The 22,460-nt window shown below is 37.5% G+C and overlaps 1 protein-coding gene across 1 annotated transcript in view; it reads right to left on the bottom strand.

Annotated features, from left to right (window-relative positions):
* Positions 1 to 22,460, bottom strand: part of LOC120538217 (hephaestin-like) — a 70,809-nt gene that overhangs the window by 46,491 nt on the left and 1,858 nt on the right. The window contains exons 2-3 of the mRNA XM_039767672.1: positions 20,861 to 21,040; positions 20,518 to 20,772 (exon numbers count right to left, since the gene is read on the bottom strand). Coding sequence (XP_039623606.1) covers positions 20,518 to 20,772; positions 20,861 to 21,040 — 435 coding nt within the window. The remainder of the gene's footprint in view (positions 1 to 20,517; positions 20,773 to 20,860; positions 21,041 to 22,460) is intronic.

The raw sequence follows: 22,460 nt of genomic DNA, 5'->3' as shown, positions 1-22,460 counted from the left end.
CACATGCGTTAAATTTCACGTTCGTTAGGATTTGTAAAGGGAAAGTGTGTGGAACTTGCCGTATGGACAAATTGATGCATATTTTGTTTGTACACACATTTCCACTTTTGTCTGTACATCATGTTTTAGCGTGAATTCTACGCACGGCATTATACATGAGGTCCCAGATCAGTACAAGAATAAGACAACAAAAGTTCTTTATCTGTGGGTCTACATAACAATGTTGGATAGGATCACCCCAAAACCCTTCCATGGTAAAACAAAGTCCAGTGCCTTAGCCACTGCATCACACTGCCCATCTTACTTTAATCTCTTTTAGAATTCAAAGGCACCCTACCCACTGTTGTCTTCATATATATACTAAGTGCTACTGGAATAGGTACCAGCTCCCTGCAAACCTAAACTGGATAAGAAGGTATAAAAGTAGGTGAATGGGTAATAATACTTGAATTTCAATATTTTCTATTCCACTTTTAGTTTTCTTGGCCATAGCCATGTTCTTTATAATAATGATAATTTTTGCCTGTCACATGGGTGTGGTACATGACTTTGCATGGCACAGTCTGTGACAATTGCTATGACTCTTATTGGTATGAGTTAGAATTTAATTGTTATTTTAGACTTTGATTTTTGCACCATGTTTTTGGCTTTTGCACTATTTTTACGTTTTTACGTTTTTACTGGTTTTTTGGGCTTCAGACCTTGACCTGTTTATCCAACTATACCTTTGTTTTGCCTACAAATTCTTCACTCTTCTTCACCTAATCCTGTCTGTCTAATTTACATCTTAGGCACAATATATCAAATTCTGCCTGTTTACAGCATTAGAAAAGGTGAAGGCCTCAAAAAACAGATCTGCTCTGCTCTACTAGTGTGAATTCAAAGTTTAGACTTAGCCTCACTACCAGCTCAAGTGGAAGGTTTACTGGGCTGCACAGGCCCAAAGAACAGTGGACAATGTCTTCAAAATCAAAAAAAATCTCAAAAGGAGAGAGGAAAACCTTAAAAAAAACTCTACCCCATTAAAATAAAACACATTTCCTTTAATATTTTAAAATCAATTCAAACATTGTGCAAAAAAGCAAAGGATAAAATAAAATATAAAAGGTTGGCCCTAAGGTAACAGAGGAAGTGAACAAATCTAATCAAATCCTGCAAACAATACCTTGAAATGAAAGTCAGAAGTCAATAACAAATGGCCTCATGTATAACGCTGTGCATAGAACTCACACTGTAACATAGCGTAAGCACAAAAGTGGGAATGTGCGTATGCACAGAAAAATCCAGATGCATAAATCTGTGTGTACACAAACTTCCACGTTCTTCCGCTACATAAATCCCGGTCAGTGTGAAAAGTAACGCACATGCATGCGCCTACTGTCCCGCCCCAACTCCTCCCAGAATTACGCCTCTATGAATATGCAAATCAATATAAATAACCCTTAAGCTCAGTGTTCTGTGAAAAGGCAATGGCAAAACCACAAGGAAAAATAGAACAATTTCAGCGAATACCAAGTGGATGCAAGGAAAAACATACTATTTGTTGGTATAAAATACAAAAGGAAGTTGATCGAGTGACATAACGTGTCAGAGAAACTCGAATGCTCAAGTTCACAAAGTCGCTCAGTGCGCGAAATAAAAAAAGAAGTTGTCAGATATCAAATTCACCATGAAAAGCTGAGTTGTAGCCCACCGTCTGAGTTTCATATGAAAGCTTATTAAAAATAATATAGGCACACAGTGGGAAAAAAGCACGAAATGTCAACTTTAATCTTGTAGTTTATTTTGTCATTAAAGTAGAACATCATAAACTTCATCTTAAAATCGTTTAATTTACTAGTTTCTCAAATCCCATCGTAACTAAAGTAGCACGTTTAATGCTTTGTTTTGTATTTGATCTTCTATGTGTGTGAATCACTACGTGCTTCCGTGCTTTGTCTTCCTCCGACAGGAGACAGAATCCATTACATTTGTAATATTATAGCTCTCTGAATAATTTAAATGCTGAGATGTATACTTGATATGATTTCTATGATGATAGGAGTTAAAGCATGTTATTAAACATGGGAACACAGTGGCGCAGTGATTGTGCGCGACCTTCAATGAAATAATTTATTGCAGCAGTACTGTCTCTTTCAAACGTACTAACCCCCAATTCCTGTCCTTCCTTTTCTTTCTCCAAATACCCAATCGTCACACAATCAGCTCTGTAACAGATGTTAAGCCATCTGTCAGCTTATAACTCCAATTCTTCAAAACTTTTAAGGAACATTGAAATATCGTTCGTAGTACATGTTTAATTATTCTATCCTTCACGCCAGTCCCAGCAAGCATACAGTGCGAGGCAGGAACAATTCGTAAACGGAGCACCAGATCCTTGCTAGCGTAGCGACACCGTGTACTTTGATTATTAACAATATAGATTATTTAAATGAAGTTAGTTTTATCTGTATAATATAATAAACATATTTTGCTGCATTTCATCTTAGAAATTATATCATCATCATATGTAAATACACGCTTTATAAAGCGGCTCAGGTTGTGCAATATTATAACTATAGTGCAAGTTTACAATGAGGTGATTGTACTTATAAATACAGACAGCTCTACAAGGAGCACTTCATTGAGTGCGTTTAGAGCTCTCGGGATGAAACTCTTTCTGAACCGCGAGGTCCGTACAGGAAAAGATTGAAGCATTTGTCATATGTGAAGCAGTTCAAATAGGAAGCATGGCTGAGGCAGCGTTTGCTTGATGCTGTATACCGATAATTCTCCTTCCGATCAGCTGCTCCGAGAGGTGCAGTGAGAGTAATATGGAAAAAGATGATCCGCTGTGGCAACCCCTAATGGGAGCAGCTGAAAGAAGAAAAATAAGGTGCAGTGAGAGTAACAACGCTAAAGCAGTATGGTATTTGGAATAGTTTGACCATTCTGTGGACCATTATATTGTTACAGGTTAATTACAATCAGATGCATTATACTAATAAACTCTATGGGGTTAATTTCAGTGTATTTATAAAGCCACATCAGAGATGTGGATCTAAAAAAGAAAGGATAACCACACAGGAACAGTAGCACTGCTTTGACGCTGGGTGCCGCCTGTCTGCAAAACCTAGCACAGAACTTGCATACGCCAGGGTATGAGGTACCGTGGAAATGTGCATAGCTTTACGGCAAGTTTAGGTTTTATACATCGCGATTTGAACGCGGAAACTTTCTTACGCAACATTTTTGTGTGTACACCATGTTTATACATGAGGCCCCAGGAAATCCAAATAGAAATGCAAAATCAAAACTCAAAAGAACACAGGGTAACATCTGTGGTGAAGCAGACATTTCATATACTGTTTGCACTGAAATGGCACTGGTGCTGACCTCCAGTCTGCAGATTCAGGTTGATCCTACCCCCTGGGCTCCAAATAAAGAGTACAAGCAACATAATTCTTTCATTATGTGCTATATTCTTTCTTTTATTTGGCCTTACCTACAGGATCTGAGTACATGGTATATATCAAATACGGGGGTTTTGATCCCAAGGGATATTACTTTCACATTCATTTAATAAATTATATTCTAAGTTTAATTTTGATATTGTCTCATTGCGACGTTATATTGTTATAGTAGGGCGTTGACCATTGACTTGGTGGTCTTTCACAGAGTCACCTGGAAATATGCGACATGTGACATTATTCGGAGTGTCGGCATGAAGACTGACGCTTTCCATTCCAGAGTACATATTTGTTATTAGGATTCGTGTTGGTGTGCATTGAGTTATATTGACTTGTCTTTTCCCAGTTATGAAATAATATTTTTCTGATTAAAAAACTTAGATTTTTGCTTAGTGTTTTAAACTTGACAACTGTTCTGCTGTCTTTTCTGATTTTGACTTTTGCCTGTTTTCTCGACCACGTCTCATCTCCCAATCCCTTTTCATTAAAATCTTTTACTGTCTTGCCTTGAGCCAGTACAAATTTAAGGAATTACTAGTCATAAAATTATCATAACAAAATATTAAATAAATAAACAAAACCATATTCACAGAAATAAAAAGAAAAAAACACCCAAACCAGGGCGAGAGTCCTTGTTAAACAGTAACATACAATAGAAGTGGCCCTCAACTCGAATAAAGTGGGATACAAAAAAAAATGGATAGATGTTTGGATGAATTAAAATGAAAATAATCATAAAACAACATAACCCAGATTACTCATCTTGCAGGCTAAATTTTTAAAAGATTGACACCTTTCCAGTTTTAACTTTTAGACCTCACTTTTAATTTCTATTTGTTTTCTGTCATTCTTGTGTCATCTGCTGATTATGTGATCGCTCCACCACTTGGAGATTTCATTAGCTTTCTGAAACTAAACAAAATGTCTTCCTCTGTACTTAAATAAGATAGCCAACCTGATATCATATACTGTATATGCATGTTGTTAGGGGCATATCCCATATACACATGCATACGTATGCATATTATTTAAATAAAAGGGAAGACATTATCCTTAGTTTCAGAAAGCTAATTCTTCCTGTAAATTGTTTTCATGGTTGTGTTTGACATTGGAGTCTGACTTGGCTGTGCTTACTGCTTTGAGCTCATCTAATTCTTTCTTTTTTGCTGATTTCTTAGACTTTTGTGAATCATCCTCTTTCCTTTCTCATTTGCTGTTCTTGAGTTGTCCATAAAATACCTCCACCTTACTCTTGTAAATATGCTGACCCTTTATTTATGGGAAGATTAATTAGGACAATAAAGACTGTCAGATTAAGTGTCCTGAAACCAATTTAAGACACCCACTTGCTTGATGCCAAACAGTCTTTGCAAAGGTTTTGTTGCTGTTTATTTCTTGTGTCAGCCCATGGACCTGATTTTATTTATGTTATGTTCAAATTGGGCAGAAAATTGTGTCCAAATAGACAAAATATTAATAAGAGGAGCGCCAGAGATGAATAAATATTTCAATTAAGCATAAAGCAAAACGAATGTCCACTCATTAGACAGGTCTTCACTTGGGGAATTGTGTTTTATTTTTCCCAAAACCAGATTCAAAATCAAAATGTATCTTAACCAGAATTGTTCTTAAATATTTTGTTTTTGATAAATTATCTTTCATTATTGAGATCTGTGGTAACACTTTAGGTGTTACAAAAGTCCATCTATTACTCATTTGTGCTTATGCAACAAGACCTTAACATAGGCTTCTTTTGGTGTTCATAATACTTACAAAGCATCAGTAAAGTGTTTATTCATCTCTGCAATGTGACCGACTAACAAAATGTAACTTTGGAGTGATCTGAAGTGGCTTAACTGAAACACGTTTCTCTTTATATTGCATAATTCAATATAAGACTTGTGAATCCTTCGTATTCATAAGTAGTGTTATTATCATGTCTTTATACCACACATTGTGCGAGTATGAATAGCCACTATGCTGATGTTTTATAAGTGATATGAACACAAAAAGAAGTCTTTGTTAAGGCCTTGTTACATAACAGTAAATACGTAATAGATGCATTCTTGCAGAACCTAAATTAAAGTATTCCCAGATCTCAAAGTTCAGATGCTTACTTAATGCAAGCAGCCTTCTTACACATCATTGCCACAGGTATTATAGTATGCAGGTTACGTGCCTAGCAACCATGTAGAATCATAGCAACCAGATGCACAAAATGGTTGCACCCAAGGAATCTCAAAACATATAATGGTAGCACACATCCATATTCTTCAACCTGCTTATCCATGGCAGGGTCAAGGGGCAGCTGGGGTCTATCCTACTAAGCATCAGGTGTAAAGCAGAAGCAACATCTGGACACAGTGCCAGCCCATCACAGGGTGAACACAATGACCATGTACCTAACCAACATGTCTTTGGACTGTGGGAAGAGAGAGAATCACCCAGAGGAAACCAACAAGGACACGGGTACAACATTTAAACTCCACACTGGGGGCACTCAGTTTGTGAACACTGGTCTCCTTGTTGCATGGCATTGTGTCATTCTATGATTTGATGCATGATAAAGCAAATTTACTAAATTTTAACATAATAAATTGATTGAAATAATAAGAAATATAAACATTGTAAAAAAAGGCATTATATTGCGCCGACTCAACACAGACTGACACCGAGGCACGTGTATAAAATAAAGAAAGTTTTATTTTTCTTCAGCTGGAGGGCACGTCTTCCCTGTGTCCCCCAGCCACAACACAATCCAAAAACACCATACACTTCTCCTCTTGCACCACCACTCTTCCCAGGCAACCTCGTCCACCTCCTCCCGACTCTGGCTCCTAAGTGGTGGTTGCTGACCCCTTTTATTGGGCACCCGGAAGTGCTCCAGGTGTTTGATTGCTGACATCCGGCCGCACTTCCGGGTGTGGCGAAACTAATGCCCAGAAGGGTCCAGAAGCTCCTGCTGCAGCACCCCTGGAGGTGCCAGCAGAACCCATCAGGGCTATGGAGAACTCCATACCCCAAGGAGCCCTGCAGGAGGCTGAGGAACCGCCCCAACCCAGAGGGGTGGCCATCCAGCGTCCAGGGGGAGGTATTGCACTGTCCAGGGCTGCTCCCCCTGAATATATAATGAAGAGGTGTCCCGGCCGGGTCCACCACAACATATAAGAATAAAAATGAAAATCATAGGGAATCAAAAACAAATGCAATCATCAACAGAATAAAACATTTTAGACAGGTTATATATAATAACCTTCATGCTCCAAGTGAATAAAATAGAACAAAATAAAATAAAATCTGATTGCGGCTACCTCTGCAGTTGTCAAGAATGAAGAGTAGCACTTTTAATAAACAGTGAAAAATATGGATGGCTTACAAGGATAACTGCTATTAAATGGCTTTGCAGCTGGCAATTTTAATTCTGTAAAGCTTAGAAACTCAGACAAACTGAGGAATTTAAAGTGTTTAAATCCAAACATATATAGGTGGGACAAAGCAGGACACACATTAGTGCCACTGTTTCAATTTACCTCCATGGGGAAGAACAATTTTCTTCATGTGACATTCATTTTATCTTTTAATAGGAAAAAAACATTATTCTCGACTAGAATGTACCTACAACAGTATTTCATGTGTATCTTAAACTTAATTATTTATCCATCCATTTTGTAACCCTTTTATCCAGTCTATAGTTATGAGGAGCCAATGCCTATCTCAGCCAGTGATATGCAAGTTCACACCTCACAAGAACGAGCTCAAAGTTCACTTCACACAGATTACAATGAACAAATTCACGTTCATAGTTCACCATTTCAATTTTGAATTAGTTCATGTTCAGTTCATTTTGTATTTTTTAAGGTGTGAGAATAAATTACCTATGACAGGGGTGGGCAAAGTCAGTCCTGGAGGGCCGCAGAGGCTGCAGGTTTTTGTTCCAACCCAGTTGCTTAATTAGAAAATAATCCATGTCAATAATTTAATTTCATGACTTGTTAATGTTTTAAATCTGCCATAATCAGATCATTCTCATATCCTAGATTTTTTTTTCCTAAGGATATCGTCTAAATTATTTGAAGTCTAAACTTGAGGAGTAATTCTCAGCCCTTTACTTTTTCTCTTCACTTTCTTTCTAAGTATTTAATTAAACCAAATAGTGCACATTAAATACACACAGGTATAAGTGGAAACAAGTTAAATGGAGAAATGCTAGTTTCTTTTGTCATTTGAATCTTATTGCTAATAAGGAGCAGTTAAAAACCAAGAATACAGCTTTGTAAGACTAAAATAGGCAATAAGGGTTCAAAATCTTAATGAGCAAGACCACTAAAATGAAGAAGCGTTACTTGAGCAATAAGTGCTTCTGATTAAGTAACTGGGTTGGAACAAAAACCTGCAGCCACTGCATCCCTCCAGGACTGACTTTGCCCACTCCTGACCTATGAGTTTACTTTTTTCAACTTTTCATGCCTTATATTAGGCTATTTCAGTGTTCTTGAATAAAATAAAATTATTAAGATTTTTTTTATTTAAATACACTTTATTGAGTTATATCAAGCAACAAACACATATAACCATATATTGCCAATATCCTCCCATTTTAAAAGGAATTAAATAGATGCAAGTGTAAATATAAATTACTGTTCTATTTCCAACCGTGTAACACAAAATGTGACTGTGTAACCAGTGTGTAGGTGAACTAACCTATTACTCTGCCGGTCAAAATTCGCGTCACATACAGTATTGCATGTCCAACAGGAAAAAATATAAAGTGGTCTTGTGAAGTACAAGGTTTTCCTAAAAGGGTTAGGGTTAACTAACTTCTCCGTGTGCTCGTGTCAGCGGGGGAGCAGCTTAAGCACAAGCAGGCAGACACATGCAGTGCCTATTTCATTTTACGTTATTCTTCCCGAATACAAATAAATGGCTAAAACTTTACTGTACGAAACAAATATTTGTAAAAATCCACTACTTGTGCTTATCCGAATACCGTGTTCATATTCGGCTCCACCCCTACATTACAGGGTAAGGCAAAACGTTTAATCTGGACCTAAACCAGATCCAGAATGTCACATAAAACTGAACTAGCTCACGTTCAGGTTCTTCACTTGCAAATATGTTACATTAAATTCACCGTTCTTAGAAAAATTAGCTTGTTTAATGAATGCGCTCTTTTGAACTTGTTCATGCACAACACTGATCTCAGCAGTGAATGACACAAGGTAGCTACCATCCCTGGATGGAGTACCAGCTCATTGTGAGGCACACTTTCTCTTGCTGAGCCAATCTATAGTCTAAAATTACCCTGACGTGTAGATCATTGGCACATGAGAGGGCGATTCATGCAGACTTAGGTAAAAAACTTGCAGACTCCTTACAGGCCTAGATTTGAATCCAAGACTTTAGGCCTCTGGGGCAGCAGCGCTGACCATGTTGATAAAAGTGGTGACACACATTTGACGAATAATGGTGTGCTGTGGGTCACCTCTGCTTTCTCATGTCTTCAGGGACTTTAGTCCAAATCTCAGTCTGGGTACTACCTGAGAAGATTATGCATGTTCATCTTGTGTCTGTCTGGGCTTTCCTTCAACATCCCAGAGAAACTTGTGTATATGTGCATGTCAAGTTAATTAAAGCACCTAAAGTTGGCCTCCATGAATGTATATGCCCTACGATTGATTTGTTTTGAATCCTGGCCTGGGCACTGCCTGCAGTATGTGAAGTACACTGTATACACCTACTCCACATGTTGGTATGGCTTTTCTCAGGGTTTTCTGCATGTTAGAGTACTTGGAGACTTCTAATTGGCCATGCTTGTGTGACTTCTCCAATAAGCTTGATGCTACTTGAAAAGCCTTCATCTTCACTACAATCCTAAAATGTAATGAGCAGGTTCAGGAAATAGGATGGGTGGATGCAATTTTATGTAGTGTATTGACAAAATATTGCATTGTGTACTTGAGAAGTGGATGGACCTGCCACTGAGGGGATGATGTGCCTTTACAGAAGGAGGACTGCAGCTTCTATTTATGCCAATGGTCTTAAAATCTCTCAACTGTTACCAGAGAACATAAGCTATTGGTGGAATGACCTTGCTATTGTGTTCTTAAGAATTACTTAGGAATGAATTGAAATCACCATTACAAGAAAACCCCCACAAATGATATACTGTTTGACTCATCTTGATATCTACAGTAGTTAGGCAAGACATCAAGTCTTTTTAGGTTCCATTGTTTTGGCCTTCTAGATCCAAAAAAAATTCATTTGTAGGCCATTTTTCGACTAAATTTTGTGCTGGAAATTGCATCCTTAGGATAGAGAATAAACCAACAGATATCTTCAGCAGGACTTGAAGGACTAGTGGTTAGCCCCCTAGTGTAAATATGATGGGTCAAAGTAACTTTTCGCAAAAGTTTGAAAAAAATGGAGATTGGTAATATAGGTGTGTGGAGTGTCATTTTATGTTATGCAATGTTGCTATCATAATGATAATAATTTGTAATATCTGGTTCTTTACCAGTGGTCTTAGCCCTTTAAAAGTCACAAAGTTGAAAATGACAAATTTTAAACATAAGCATGTGGTTATCACTTTAGACTATTTCAAGGTCAGTTATTACAAATATGATGTTATTTTTGCTTTGTACCTATCGTCTATGGGAGGAAGTGAAAGCTTTAAATTTGTGAAAAAGTTTGATCTCCGGTTTTCAACAGATCTTGACATTTTAGGATCCCCTAATACTGAAAACAACGATATTTTGATGATGGGTGTGTGTCTGTCTGTGTATGTGTGTGTCACAGTTTCCTGAGGACGGTCTGGAGCTAAAACGACTGGACAGAAATAATACTAAAGTCAAAAGTAAAGCCTGTTATGAGATGACAATGTGCTGATTAGTTGTTGAGCCAACTTGTGTAAGAGAAAGAGGCTCTCTAAAGGAACCCTCAAATACCGTAATTCTGTAATCAATTATGAATTCTTATCTTCAGTTGCTATCGTAATGTCCTGTTTTACGATCAGAAAGATCAGCATCAGAGTGGTAAATAATTACTAAAATGTTAAAGAATAGTTAGCGTAACTTGGTTCCAAAGACACAATGCCTACTGACGCTCATGTCCTTTACTGCAGATGCAGCCCTTCATGTATATCCCTCAGGAGGTGAAAGTGACAAACGTCTTTTACAATCTACAATCTTTAGAGTGTAGACTTTTAAGCTGAATCACATATCTTAATATTTCAAATATCTGATGCAACAGTTCTTGTTTATTATCCACTTCTACCTCATGAAGTAAATCATTACATTTCTTATGAACACCCAAAATTAGGGTAACTTATACTAACTCAGACTTTGCTTTTGTGTCGACAAATAGGCCAGATCTTTAAATCAGAAAAACTAAGGGGTTAATAGATTGTACAAGCTAAAAGAAATTAAATTGGTCTTGATCAGAGCTTCTTCTGCCATAGTGTCACCACTTTAGTTGGCACACTGTCAATGGCTTATACAGTAAGCATTTATTGACTTTTGCTATTCCTTACTGACTGTTCTTGAGGATTTGTAATTTAATTATGTTGTCAAATATAAGTAATAATTTAATTTGCTCATCATAAAGTATTTGAGCATAAAAGATGAAGGATCTGGTTAGTAGCAAAATCATCTTACAATCACAATGGTCTCCATGTTTATGCAGAGTGAGCCCTGGCAGGTGAAATGATTTGCTCAGGGTCACAGAGTGAGTCAGTGTGTGGAGCTGATGCTGTAGCCTTGTGATTTACAGCCCAGCTTTTTACGTACTCCTCCACACTGACTAGCTCATAAAAGACTGTATTATGTTTTTATGCCCCCTGAAAAGAAGCATTCCTTAGCTGTGACTAAAGGAGGTCAGCAGCATAAGAGGTCACCTGCATTGAGTAACTTGTACTGGTCTAAACACACCGAACTGGAAAGAGGGTATAAAAATGGATGGACAGTAATATTTCAATTTCTATTATAGTTTATTCTTATTAAGCACCTTTCCACTGATAGGCCCAGCACACAATACAGTATTTGAAAATGTAATATGAAAAATTAAATGCAACATTAACACAGGATAATGCACAAAACATCTGCTTGCATCTCTCCATACATCCATTCATCTATCATTTCATTTCAACCTTCCACCCAACTCCTGATTTAAGGATTGGAAATGGACAGTTTTTAAAGCAGATACAGAATATGCTGCAATAAACTAAAGGGCATAATGTGGGGGGGCTAGGTGTGAGGTTCCTGGACAGGGTCATTTGTGGATTGCTTTTATAGATATTGAATATTTCTTTTACTTGGGCACCAAGCTGGTGTAGTGCCAGTCCTGCCAGAAACTAGCATACCCTTCTTTTTTTTAATGATGTTCACATAAAAGCACAAAGACTTAAAATTAACCATATTTAAAGGTTTTCATCCACAGATAAAGTACATAGTCACCCTTGACATTCATTATTGTCTTTATTCTTTTAAAGAAACAACAAGGTCATAAAAAAAAGTCAGAGCCTTGCTTGGTCAGTTTTGTTTTGAAAGGCCCCTACAATGACAAGACAGACTGGTGATGTAACTCTTACACCAGAACTGTGCTAACATGAGTTGTTTAGACCATGTTTTAGGGCTGGCCTGTTGAATCTGCCCAACTTTATTAGCTCTGCAGAAGAGCAGGCTGATAATAGTGTGAGCCCATTCTGCACTGATCTGTTGGCACATACAGTACAATGAGACAGCGCAAAGGAGAAAATGGAAGGAGCGTAAGCCATCATAATCGTGACAAACAGTCTAAAACAGCTACATATTTATATGAAGAGCACATTAATGCATAAATAAATACAATTCACAAAATGATTTTAGAACAGAATAACATAATACATGATAAACAAGATGAGAACATTCAGTCCAACAAGCGTGTTCGTTTAATTAATACCTAAGCTGTCCTGAAATCTCATCCAGGTACTTCTTAAAGGTTGTGAAGGTTTCTGCTTCAGCTCCACCGTTGCATATCTCTCAGAAGATGAAAGTAAAAAACATCTTTTACAATCTACAATCTTTAGACAGTAGACTTTTAAGCTGAAGCACATATTTTAATATTTCAAATATCTGATGCAACAATTCTTGTTTATTATGTACTTCTACCTCATGAAGTAAATCATTACATTTCTTATGAACACCCTAAATTAGGATGGCTTATACTAACTCAGACTTTGCTTTTGTGTCAACAAATAGGCCAGATCTTTAAATCAGAAAAACTAAGGGGTTAACAAATTGTACAAACTAAAAAAAATTAAGTTGCTCTTGATCAGAGCTTCTTCTGCCATAGTGTCACCACTTTAGTTGGTAGTTTGTTTCAGAGTCTCACAACTTTATGCGTAAAGAAATGCTCCCTGGCCTCACAATAAACACATTTGTCCTTAATCTCAAGTACGTGGTTTACCGATAAGTTGACAAAATTCTGCTGGATCTACTTTACCCATGAATTTGGGAATTTTGAAGTCCTGGATTAGATCCCCACGCAGTCTCTTCTACTCAAGACTAAACTGGTTTCATTTTCTAAGCCTTTCAGACTAGGATGTAACTTTAAATTCTGGAATGTACCTGGTTGCTCTTTGTATAGCTTCAAATGCTGCTATGTCTTTTCTGTAGTGGTCTCACTAGTGTATTATATAATCTGAGAATACTATCCTTTGGTTTATACTGAACAATTTTTACAATATAGCCTAACATTTTATTTGCCTATTTGAACACTTCTGCATATTGATTAGATGGCGTGTCAATATAAACCCCTAAATTCTTTTCAGAGCTTGCTTCCTGTATGACATTGTCTCCCATCTTGTATTTATTTATATTTGAGGTTCCTATTGTCTATATGTAGAACTTTGCACTTTTCTACATTAAACTGCATTTTCCAGATGTTTTGCCTAGTTCTAAAGTTTGACCAACTCTACTTGAATTCTTTTTGCTTCCTCCTCAGTGCCTGTCCATTCCTCCACTTTTAGTATCATCTATAAATTTCACAAGTTTACTAACTATACTGAAATCAATGTCGTTAATATAAGTCAGAAAAAGTGATGGTCTCAGGACAGACCCCTGAGGGATGACCTCATTCTACATGGAGAATAGTATCCACTTATCTGTTCTCTTTGTCTCCTGTGGGTTAGCTGACTTGAGATCGATTTTGCATGAAAATAATCTATTAGGGTCATTACAGAACTGCACATCACAGAAAATGGCAAAGGAAACTACAAAGGCAAAGTTACTAAAACACTAAGGAATTTAAATTTAACACTATTTATCTTCATAAAAATATAGTTTATTTTAGATCTGCTTTAACCTTGACAGTCTACTTTATTATTATTTGTTTATTTTTGAATTTTCACCTGCTCATCTCCATCCTGCGAGTCCCTGTACCATCGTTCCCTGTCATTAAAATGCTCTGGGGTGAGCTCCTCCTAACAGCTCTATTTAGGAGGCTATCAAAAATGCCAGTTTGTGTGTTATGAAATGTCATGACCGGCAAAGTCTAATAGCTGCAGAAATAATCTGACAGCATTTAACTAGCAAATAAGTACAGATAATAAGGGTACAAAACACAAAACTGCACCCAGCACAATATCCATAAGCCCTGTGTCAGCCTTTTTAAAGTGGCACAGAATCCTTGTTTAGTTTTAATTAACCTGCTCTCCTCTTCCTCTCCCCATTCTCTGCAATTTCCCGAGCCTTTATAAGTATCCTCTCTTCAAACTATTTTAAACATTTCCTCTCTGACAGAGAACTGCCAATGCCGTCTCACCAACTCTAATCTCATTTTGCTTTTACAGGTTTCTTTATCTCAGGGACTCTGGGATCACTTCCAAATTTAGAGAAAATATTGGGTCCAGATCGGACAAAACAGCTCCTTCCAGGAGCTCCCAGTATCCCATCACCCCTGACGTTAAAGAACCCTGCACCCAAAACTGTTTTTAGGCCTAGTGTTCTTACCAGATGAATACAAAGTATTTTCCCTTAGAAATTCCTGCTGCTCTGGTGCTGATAGGAGGGCATAGGTTGGTTTCATTTGGGGTCCCAGTGTGGCCAGTCTTAAGTTAGTGCCCTCCAAACACCAACATCTGGGGCACTAACTATAAATGACAGGCCTTCTGCTATCTTCTGGTCGCACACTCCTGCCCCTTTCATTCTTTCCTTTCCCATGCTGTGAAAGGGCCCTCCATTTGAAATTTGTGCAGAAGTAGTTAACAAGGCAAAAAAATACCAGGTAATATCATCATACCTGTTGTATATACATCACATTTTGGTCCAACTGTACAATTTTCCAGTTAGATTGCCTATGGAAATTTTTCATTAAATTGAGAAACTGTTTATTTTAATCCAGTTGGGTGGATTATAATGTTGCAATGTTTTTTAAGTATCTCTGAGAGTTAGAGAAGCATCTGCCAACTACTGTATGCTGGACTGATTATTGTGACTACTGTGTAGAGGCAGTGCTAACCACTGCGCCACTGTGCCTCCCTGAAACAAAATACTCTGCTTTAACTTTCTATGCGCCTCCCATGCTTCTGTCACTATGACTAACTAACACTCACAGAGCCAATGATGAAAGGGATCAGCGATATGTACTTGGGGAACAGTGTCTGTCACTACCTGATCTGCACTACATAGCGAGGAGCATAACACACATGGCCAGAAATAAGGATAAAATGAACAATAAATCTATGCAGAACAACAAAGTTGTTTCATAACATTCTCATTATGGTCAGCTAATGTAGACCTCATTTAAAAAGACTGCAGGTTGTTTTATTTTTTGTTTTTAAATGCAGGCATGGTGCAAATCCTGCTGAAATGCTAATTGGATAGTGACATCAAGAATGCATATATACGCCGCAAATTATTCACATGTATGTGAAGCAGATCAGGCAGCACCGTAAAGTGTATGCATGTCTGAAAGTTCTATGCATGCTCTATACAAATTAGACAGGCAGCGCAATTCAAGTAGTGACACCCCCTGTCCAACATGGCTGTTAAAACCCTGTGCTATCGCTGTAGCTATGTTTGTCTGCAGCTTTTTGTTTGCTTCATAGGATAATTCCTGCAATAGTGTGATGTGTGTTCAAATAATTGCACAGATCAGATATCTTTGTTTTAATAGTTTAAGTAAAATTTCAAATCCAACCACATAAAATAGAGAAAAATCGATATTAAAGAAAAGAAAAATTCTTGTTTAAAGAAAGTTCTGTTTAAGGCTTATTTATCTTGTTTTGTTTTTCCCTGTGTTTGGTCTTACAGTCATATTACATGTACAACAGTAAGTTTGGTCAGAAAACTGTATTCCAATGCTCTATTTATAAACTAATCTAACAGTTCATGCTAGCAGTGAGAATATTTCAGAACTGGCTTAATTAACACTCAGTTTTACAGATATAGCAAAGAAAATTCTATTTCATGTTAACTTACAGGCGGTCAAAGACTATACAGTAGTCCAAATAACTATGTGAAACTGATAACTTATTGAAATTAAGCTGACACGTAATTGAATGTAACATTTTTAACTTTCTAAGACTGGTTTTTACAGTCACACTGGCCTCATACAGCATCATGGGGAACTGGGAAAAAAAAGATCACCTAAGCTGGCTTAATGTTGAATTCTAAAGGACAAATTTGTTAAATATTGTCTGCAGCGAATTCATTATGAAAAACACTTTGGTGACTATTGCAGGTCAACTCTATTGACCAGGTCTTCCAATTTGTCAGCTGCATTGATAAGGTTAATGGTGTGTTTGTGTGTGTCCTGCGGTGGGTTGGCACCCTGCCCAGGATTGGTTCCTGCCTTGTGCCCTGTGTTGGCTGGGATTGGCTCCAGCAGACCCCCGTGACCCTGTATTCGGATTCAGCGGGTTAGAAAATGGATGGATGGATGTTACAGAATTAATTCATCTAAATACTGTGACAGATAGGTGGCGCCACCAAGCCCCGAACTCTGGACACAATCAATACAAATTTAGTCACGGGTTCATTTTATTATAAAAATACCTCACAAAGATTTATTCCAAGGTTGCGAAAACACAATAACCAGAAAATTCTTCTTCTTTCCTTCTCTTTTCTCTCTGTCTACCTCCCTCCAGTGATTATTGCCTTCCTTTTTCCCAACTTAAAAATCCACTGGAGAATGCAGGACAGCTTCTTTTAATGTCAGACCCAAGTGTACTTCTAGTGCCAGGGCTTAGCCTGATGGAAGCACTTCTGGGTAAAGCTGAAGCTCTGAGAAACAGGGATCGTGAATCTCCACAGCACCGCTTGGCTGCACCCATTGGACCCAGCCAGGCCGACTCACAACAATACAACTCCCATCATGCCCTGCAGGTGTCCACAAAGTTATTGAGGTCCTGGGATATTGTGGCATAGCAAATAGTAGAGAAAAATATTCAGAAATAGGAGTCTTCCCCCACTGCTCCTTTGTTTTGTACTCCTGTCCAGGTAAGGGTCCCATCCCCATCCAAGATTGGATGCCAGTCCATTGCTGTTCTTCCATTCCAACTTTCCTCCTTGGCAAGGGTCCCCCTTTTCTCCCAGGAAGGATGTTGGATAACCCTGCCTGGCACTTATAATACTTATAGGTTTACATTGATTTATAGTGTACTTGAGGAGAGTGGTGAGAATGGAAGTGATAACTTTTAGAAATCTGAAACACACTACTGAGTTGCGGAGCTGAAATAAAGTCCTTGACAACTTAAACAACATGAGATTCTGAAGTATGTAGTTTAATTATTAGCAAACTAAATAATCTCATTGAGTGATTGTCTGCCCCAAGTGTATAAAACTTTTTACGTTCCCCATGTGGGTCACCGTATGAAAATATAACAGATAATGGAATGGAATATTTTATAGATATTGAAGCCGATATGATAATGAGCTATTTAAATACACATTAGTATTCATGAGAATGGATGGCTTGTATTCTGTTTGAGCGGATATGGAAATGCATAGCTCTTTTCTGAGTGAAAACAGGAATTCAGAGATTTATTGATGGCAGCAAAAAGAGATTGTGTGTGTGTGGGGGGGGGTGACTGCTAAAATTACTTTAGTTCCACTTGATATTGCAGCAGAAGGAAGCAAGCAGTCAGCTACTGATAATGGAGGTATAATATTCAGCTGCTTTTACTTTGCAAATGTGGCAATATATCATTTGTATCTGAATAAGTAATGCAATTTGCAGCTTGTTTCAGAATTTGGCAGTGTACTGTTGGCATTGAGGAGATGGACATCTTGTTAACTGACTTTAAATTCCTAATAGGGTGGAAGTACTAAAAGAACTGGCACAAGCTAAGAATGGGCATGTCTCTCCCAAGAGTTACCTGTGTCTTTCATCTGTAGACAATGCAACACTACAGAGAAGGAAAGGAAATGTACAGACCTGTAAGAACAAGAGGCCAGAAACAGTGGAAGCCACCAAAACTGAGTGGGTGTTAGTGAGCACAGATTAGAATTTAGGTTTAAGGGAAATATAGGATTGTTCCATGACCACAAAAACAACCAACTAAAATAAGAGTTACAATAAGCTTATGACTGATTTGAATCATTCACAAACACTTCACGGTGCCATTCACATCAAGAACTTGTGAAAATCTGCTTTGCTTCCTTTAGAAGTTACTGAAGAATTCTCAGGCGTCATCCATTTTCTTAAACTTTCTTTATTTTAAAATATGACACCATTTCTATATAGCACGTGTATGCAGGTCTTGTATTGTTATACCTTATACTGTTATACCTGCATTTTTATCACTCTTTAATTTATTTATTTTTTTATCAAGTATGCTGCTGCTGGAGTATGTGAATTTCCCCTTGGGATTAATAAAGTATCTATCTATCTATCTATCTATCTATCTATCTATCTATCTATCTATCTATCTATCTATCTATCTATTATGTAGTGCCTTTTATCTATCTATCTATCTATCTATCTATCTATCTATCTTTTTAATCATAAACTGATTAGCACCACCTATTATAAACAAAAATTGATTGTTTCCACTCAGTAATTGATCGAATGGGTCATCTCTAATGTTTCTACCAACTTGTTTTACACAACAGCTTTACCAAACAGTTTGGGATTCATGGAGAACATATTACTTGAAAATCTAGCACATTTTCTTATCTGGAACCTTCCTTCTCCAAAAGGTGAAGGATGTTATGGCATTGAGTACACATGTTCGAATTCCGTGGCATCTCACTTTTGTTACAGCACTTTGATTATTTAATTTCTAAACATTTCAGTTATGCAAGAATAGTTTGTGCTGCTAAACATGACAAATCTAATTTAGAGACACTAGTGTATGGAGCATAGCCTGGCCTCACAAAGACCACCAGCCCATCACAAGTTCCCTTTATGCACACATCCACAAGGCTAATTTATTATCACTAATTAGCATAATATACACATCACCATTATTTTGCAGAAAAAGCTACCTAGAAAAAGACAAAAAAACACACACACACACACACACAGACATGTGGAGAACATGCACACTCTGCACAGTCTACCACCAGGAGCAAGATTCAAAAATAATTCATGGATCCATGAGGCATCAGCACTAGCCACTGTGCCATCATGCGGTCCAAGAATAGCACAGCTCTTAATTAAATGTGATCAATAAAAGAAATATTCAATTCAATTTATTCTTGTATAGCAGTTTTCATTGAGGTATGGCTAAAAGTGCCTAAAAAAGTATTCATCCCTTGAAAGTTGTCACCTTTAATGGTTATACAACATTTATCACAATGGATTTCATTTGGCTTTTTTTGTTGTTGATCAACAGAAAAAAGACTCTTTAATGTCAAAGTGAAAACAGATTTCTTCATAAGTGACCCAAATTAATTACAAATGCAACAATTATGAATTACATGCACTGTATATTTACAGTCATAATAGTCTTCTATGTTATAAGCTGTATTGATAGTGGGGAAGATGAGAATAAAAAGCTGATGAGGTATCGCACAGAAACAACCACCTGTAACTGAATAAAACAAAGATAAAGGACTTGGAAGGGATATTTCATGTGTTAGGAAGGCCAGGAGGACAGTCACTATAATAGAGGTAGTACAGATTAATAAATACCAGGGAGATTCATCTGAACAGTCAAATGGGCTGGGCGGATAGCAAAGACCTGTCAGAGCAGGCTCTTCTTTAAAGAGACACTCAGGTCATTTAATGTCTGTAATCTGCTCCTGAAGGAGTAACATCAATTCAGGGGATAGCAGATGTCTGAGTAATCTGATCATGTAGGCCAGTGGCTTTACAGGACTAAACCTTTACTCAGTGGGGGCAAACAGAAGAAGGAAGATAATGGCAAAATTACCGGGCAACAAAAGTAATTTTGCCCATCCTCTCCATTCCATGTTATTCTGTAGGTCATTTAGCCTCCAGCTCATTACACAAAGGTGTGTTAAAAGGCACTACTCACAAACTGTTTTGTGCATGGCTGTGAGGCTGTGTAATGTCTGCTTCCTTTGTGTACACTCTTCTTTTCCTCAGCCAATAAAAAAAGATACATTGAAAAAGAGACAATATTTCTTTAGAGATAAAATATATTAAATGTTTACCAGGTATATTTTGTGTGTAGCTCTAGGGCTTGCACATATTTAATAATCTGCATTTATTATACTTTTTCCTGCCATACACCCTGTCCTGCTTAAACAGGCTCTGCCTCTCCATGAACCTGAACTGGATTTAACAGGTTTGAGAATGTTATATTCTGCACTATGACTGCCCGGGCAAGTGAAGGTCCTCTCAGGAATCAATAAAGATCTATCTATCTATCTATCTATCTATCTATCTATCTATCTATCTATCTATCTATCTATCTATCTATCTATCTATCTATCTATCTATCTATCTATCTATCTACCTTTGAAATGTTCATATAGTAACAGTAGAGTAAAAAAACATATCATTTACATGCTTAAACACACACTTAAATGTAGTAAATACTAATACTAAGAGGTAATTTGCCTTGAATGGTTAAATATACAGTAAATAATGCAAAGCTGATATAAAAATAAGAGCTGTTTACCTGCTAGATGTTCATTAACCTGGCAGCTCAGCAGCCACTTTCCAGCATTGCTGGGGTACATATTGGCTGTCACAAAGGTTGCAGGAAAGAGGCTGACAACATCTGTGCGCTGATGTCTCACCGTCAAGGTCTGTCCATGGAAGAAGGCTGTGTGAACATCTGCCTCACTGCCCATCCCAAACAGATGCCAGGACACAGCACTTCCAACACACATCTCCAGACCTGGTAGACTCCCATGCATATATCCATTGATAGCTGCACATAAAGCAGAAGTTAGAACACAGCACCTGCATCATTGTAATATACATACTGTGAGAGGGGATGATAGAGGGGATGACCTTACAGTGCTTTTTGTTGCCAGCTGTAAAATCTTCACTTTCTTTGTCCACATCTTCATGGTCACTGCAAAACATCTCAATATTCTCATCCAGATACCAGCTCAAGTTTTCATCCACGTTCATAAACATCAAAATGAAGTCTTTGTCAACATCCAGGCGAGCTAAGGACACGCCATCTAGGATACCTTTGAGAAGGAGTAAATAAGCAGTAAAAATATAAGCCACTAGTCTGGCAGACACCATATAGTATCTATCTATCTATCTATCTATCTATCTATCTATCTATCTATCTATCTATCTATCTATCTATCTATTTAAAAGTAGTTCATTTTATTATTCTTGGACTAGCTTTACTAAGATATTTACTGCAAGTTTTACTGAAGGAAACGTAGTAGCTGTTTGGTGTTTATCCATCTATTATGTTTATATTTAAGCTATGGCCATCTGTCTGGTTGTAGAACATCCCCAAATAAGTGATACAAGGCATAACCTGCAGCATGAACGTGCATGCAGACAGGGCCAGAGGTAGATGATGGTGCATGGACCTGAATGGAAGGAGCTATAGAAGATCCAGGCAGAGGTAGTAGGAATAATCACAGAAAATCACTAAGTGGATAAAGTGGTTCAGAAACTCTTCAGTTTATCTAGCAAGCCAATGCACAGAGAATAATTACTAAGGTCAATGGATAGAACATGGTGAAGACAGTTAAATGAATCCCTATGCTAGTGCGCCTCAGGGGAGTGAAAGGAAATTTTGATTTAATTTTTTGTAAATATTTCCTTCTTATAAAGAAATGCCAGATTACATACAGCTACAGTAGTATAGCATACTCTGACTGGGGTTGAGACATTCGAAGACCCTATAAAGAGAGAGCCAAGGTAGGACTTGACAGCTCCTCTCAAGCTCGAGGAAATCACATCTTCAGGAATGTGTAAGCATAATAAAATTGCAGTGCTTGCCAAGGCAGATACTCCAACAAGAGATTGTCTTCCCTGTCTCATAATGAGAATATTCAAATATTTCTCATGGAATTATTGGCCAGTAAACATATTATTTATTTTTGCATTCTTTTGAGTTTTCTAAACTTTATAATCTCATGACCTTGACCTCATCTTCTTGAAGGCCTGGTTTCCATTTAGTCTTTAGAAGCTAATTCTGTCTTCTGATAGAAATCCATTCTTAATGAAGCCATTATTCCGTTTTTCAGAACTCATTAAAGCTCAGCTATTGGAGTGCTGCAGTATCTGCTGGTTTTCATTCTAGTCACACTCTCTAATGAGAGGCATGCCATTAATTAAACTAGCTGCCTAATTAAGCCTCATGTTCCGAATTCCATTTGTCAGTAGGAGCAGGAATACTCATCAACTTTGCATTTTTTTTTTCTCAAAAAGATGGGTCCTGAAACATGCACGTCCACGCGCAGTGCAACCTTTGAATCCTTGAGTAGAAGAGGATTCCTTAGTTATGATAAAGTTTTGGTAGACTGGCATCAGTTTATAAAGTGTCAATGCTGCTGCATAATGTCACGTGGATGCCTCCTTGTAAACTGGAAATGGGCCTCACTGAAAAGCCATTATTTCTAAAGAGGCAGGATACAGATCAGT

The sequence above is a fragment of the Polypterus senegalus genome, chromosome 10, assembly GCF_016835505.1.
Source record: "Polypterus senegalus isolate Bchr_013 chromosome 10, ASM1683550v1, whole genome shotgun sequence".
Taxonomy (NCBI): Eukaryota; Metazoa; Chordata; class Cladistia; order Polypteriformes; family Polypteridae; genus Polypterus; species Polypterus senegalus.
Note: the sequence above shows the minus strand (reverse complement) of the source record. Positions and strands in the feature narration are given on the sequence as shown.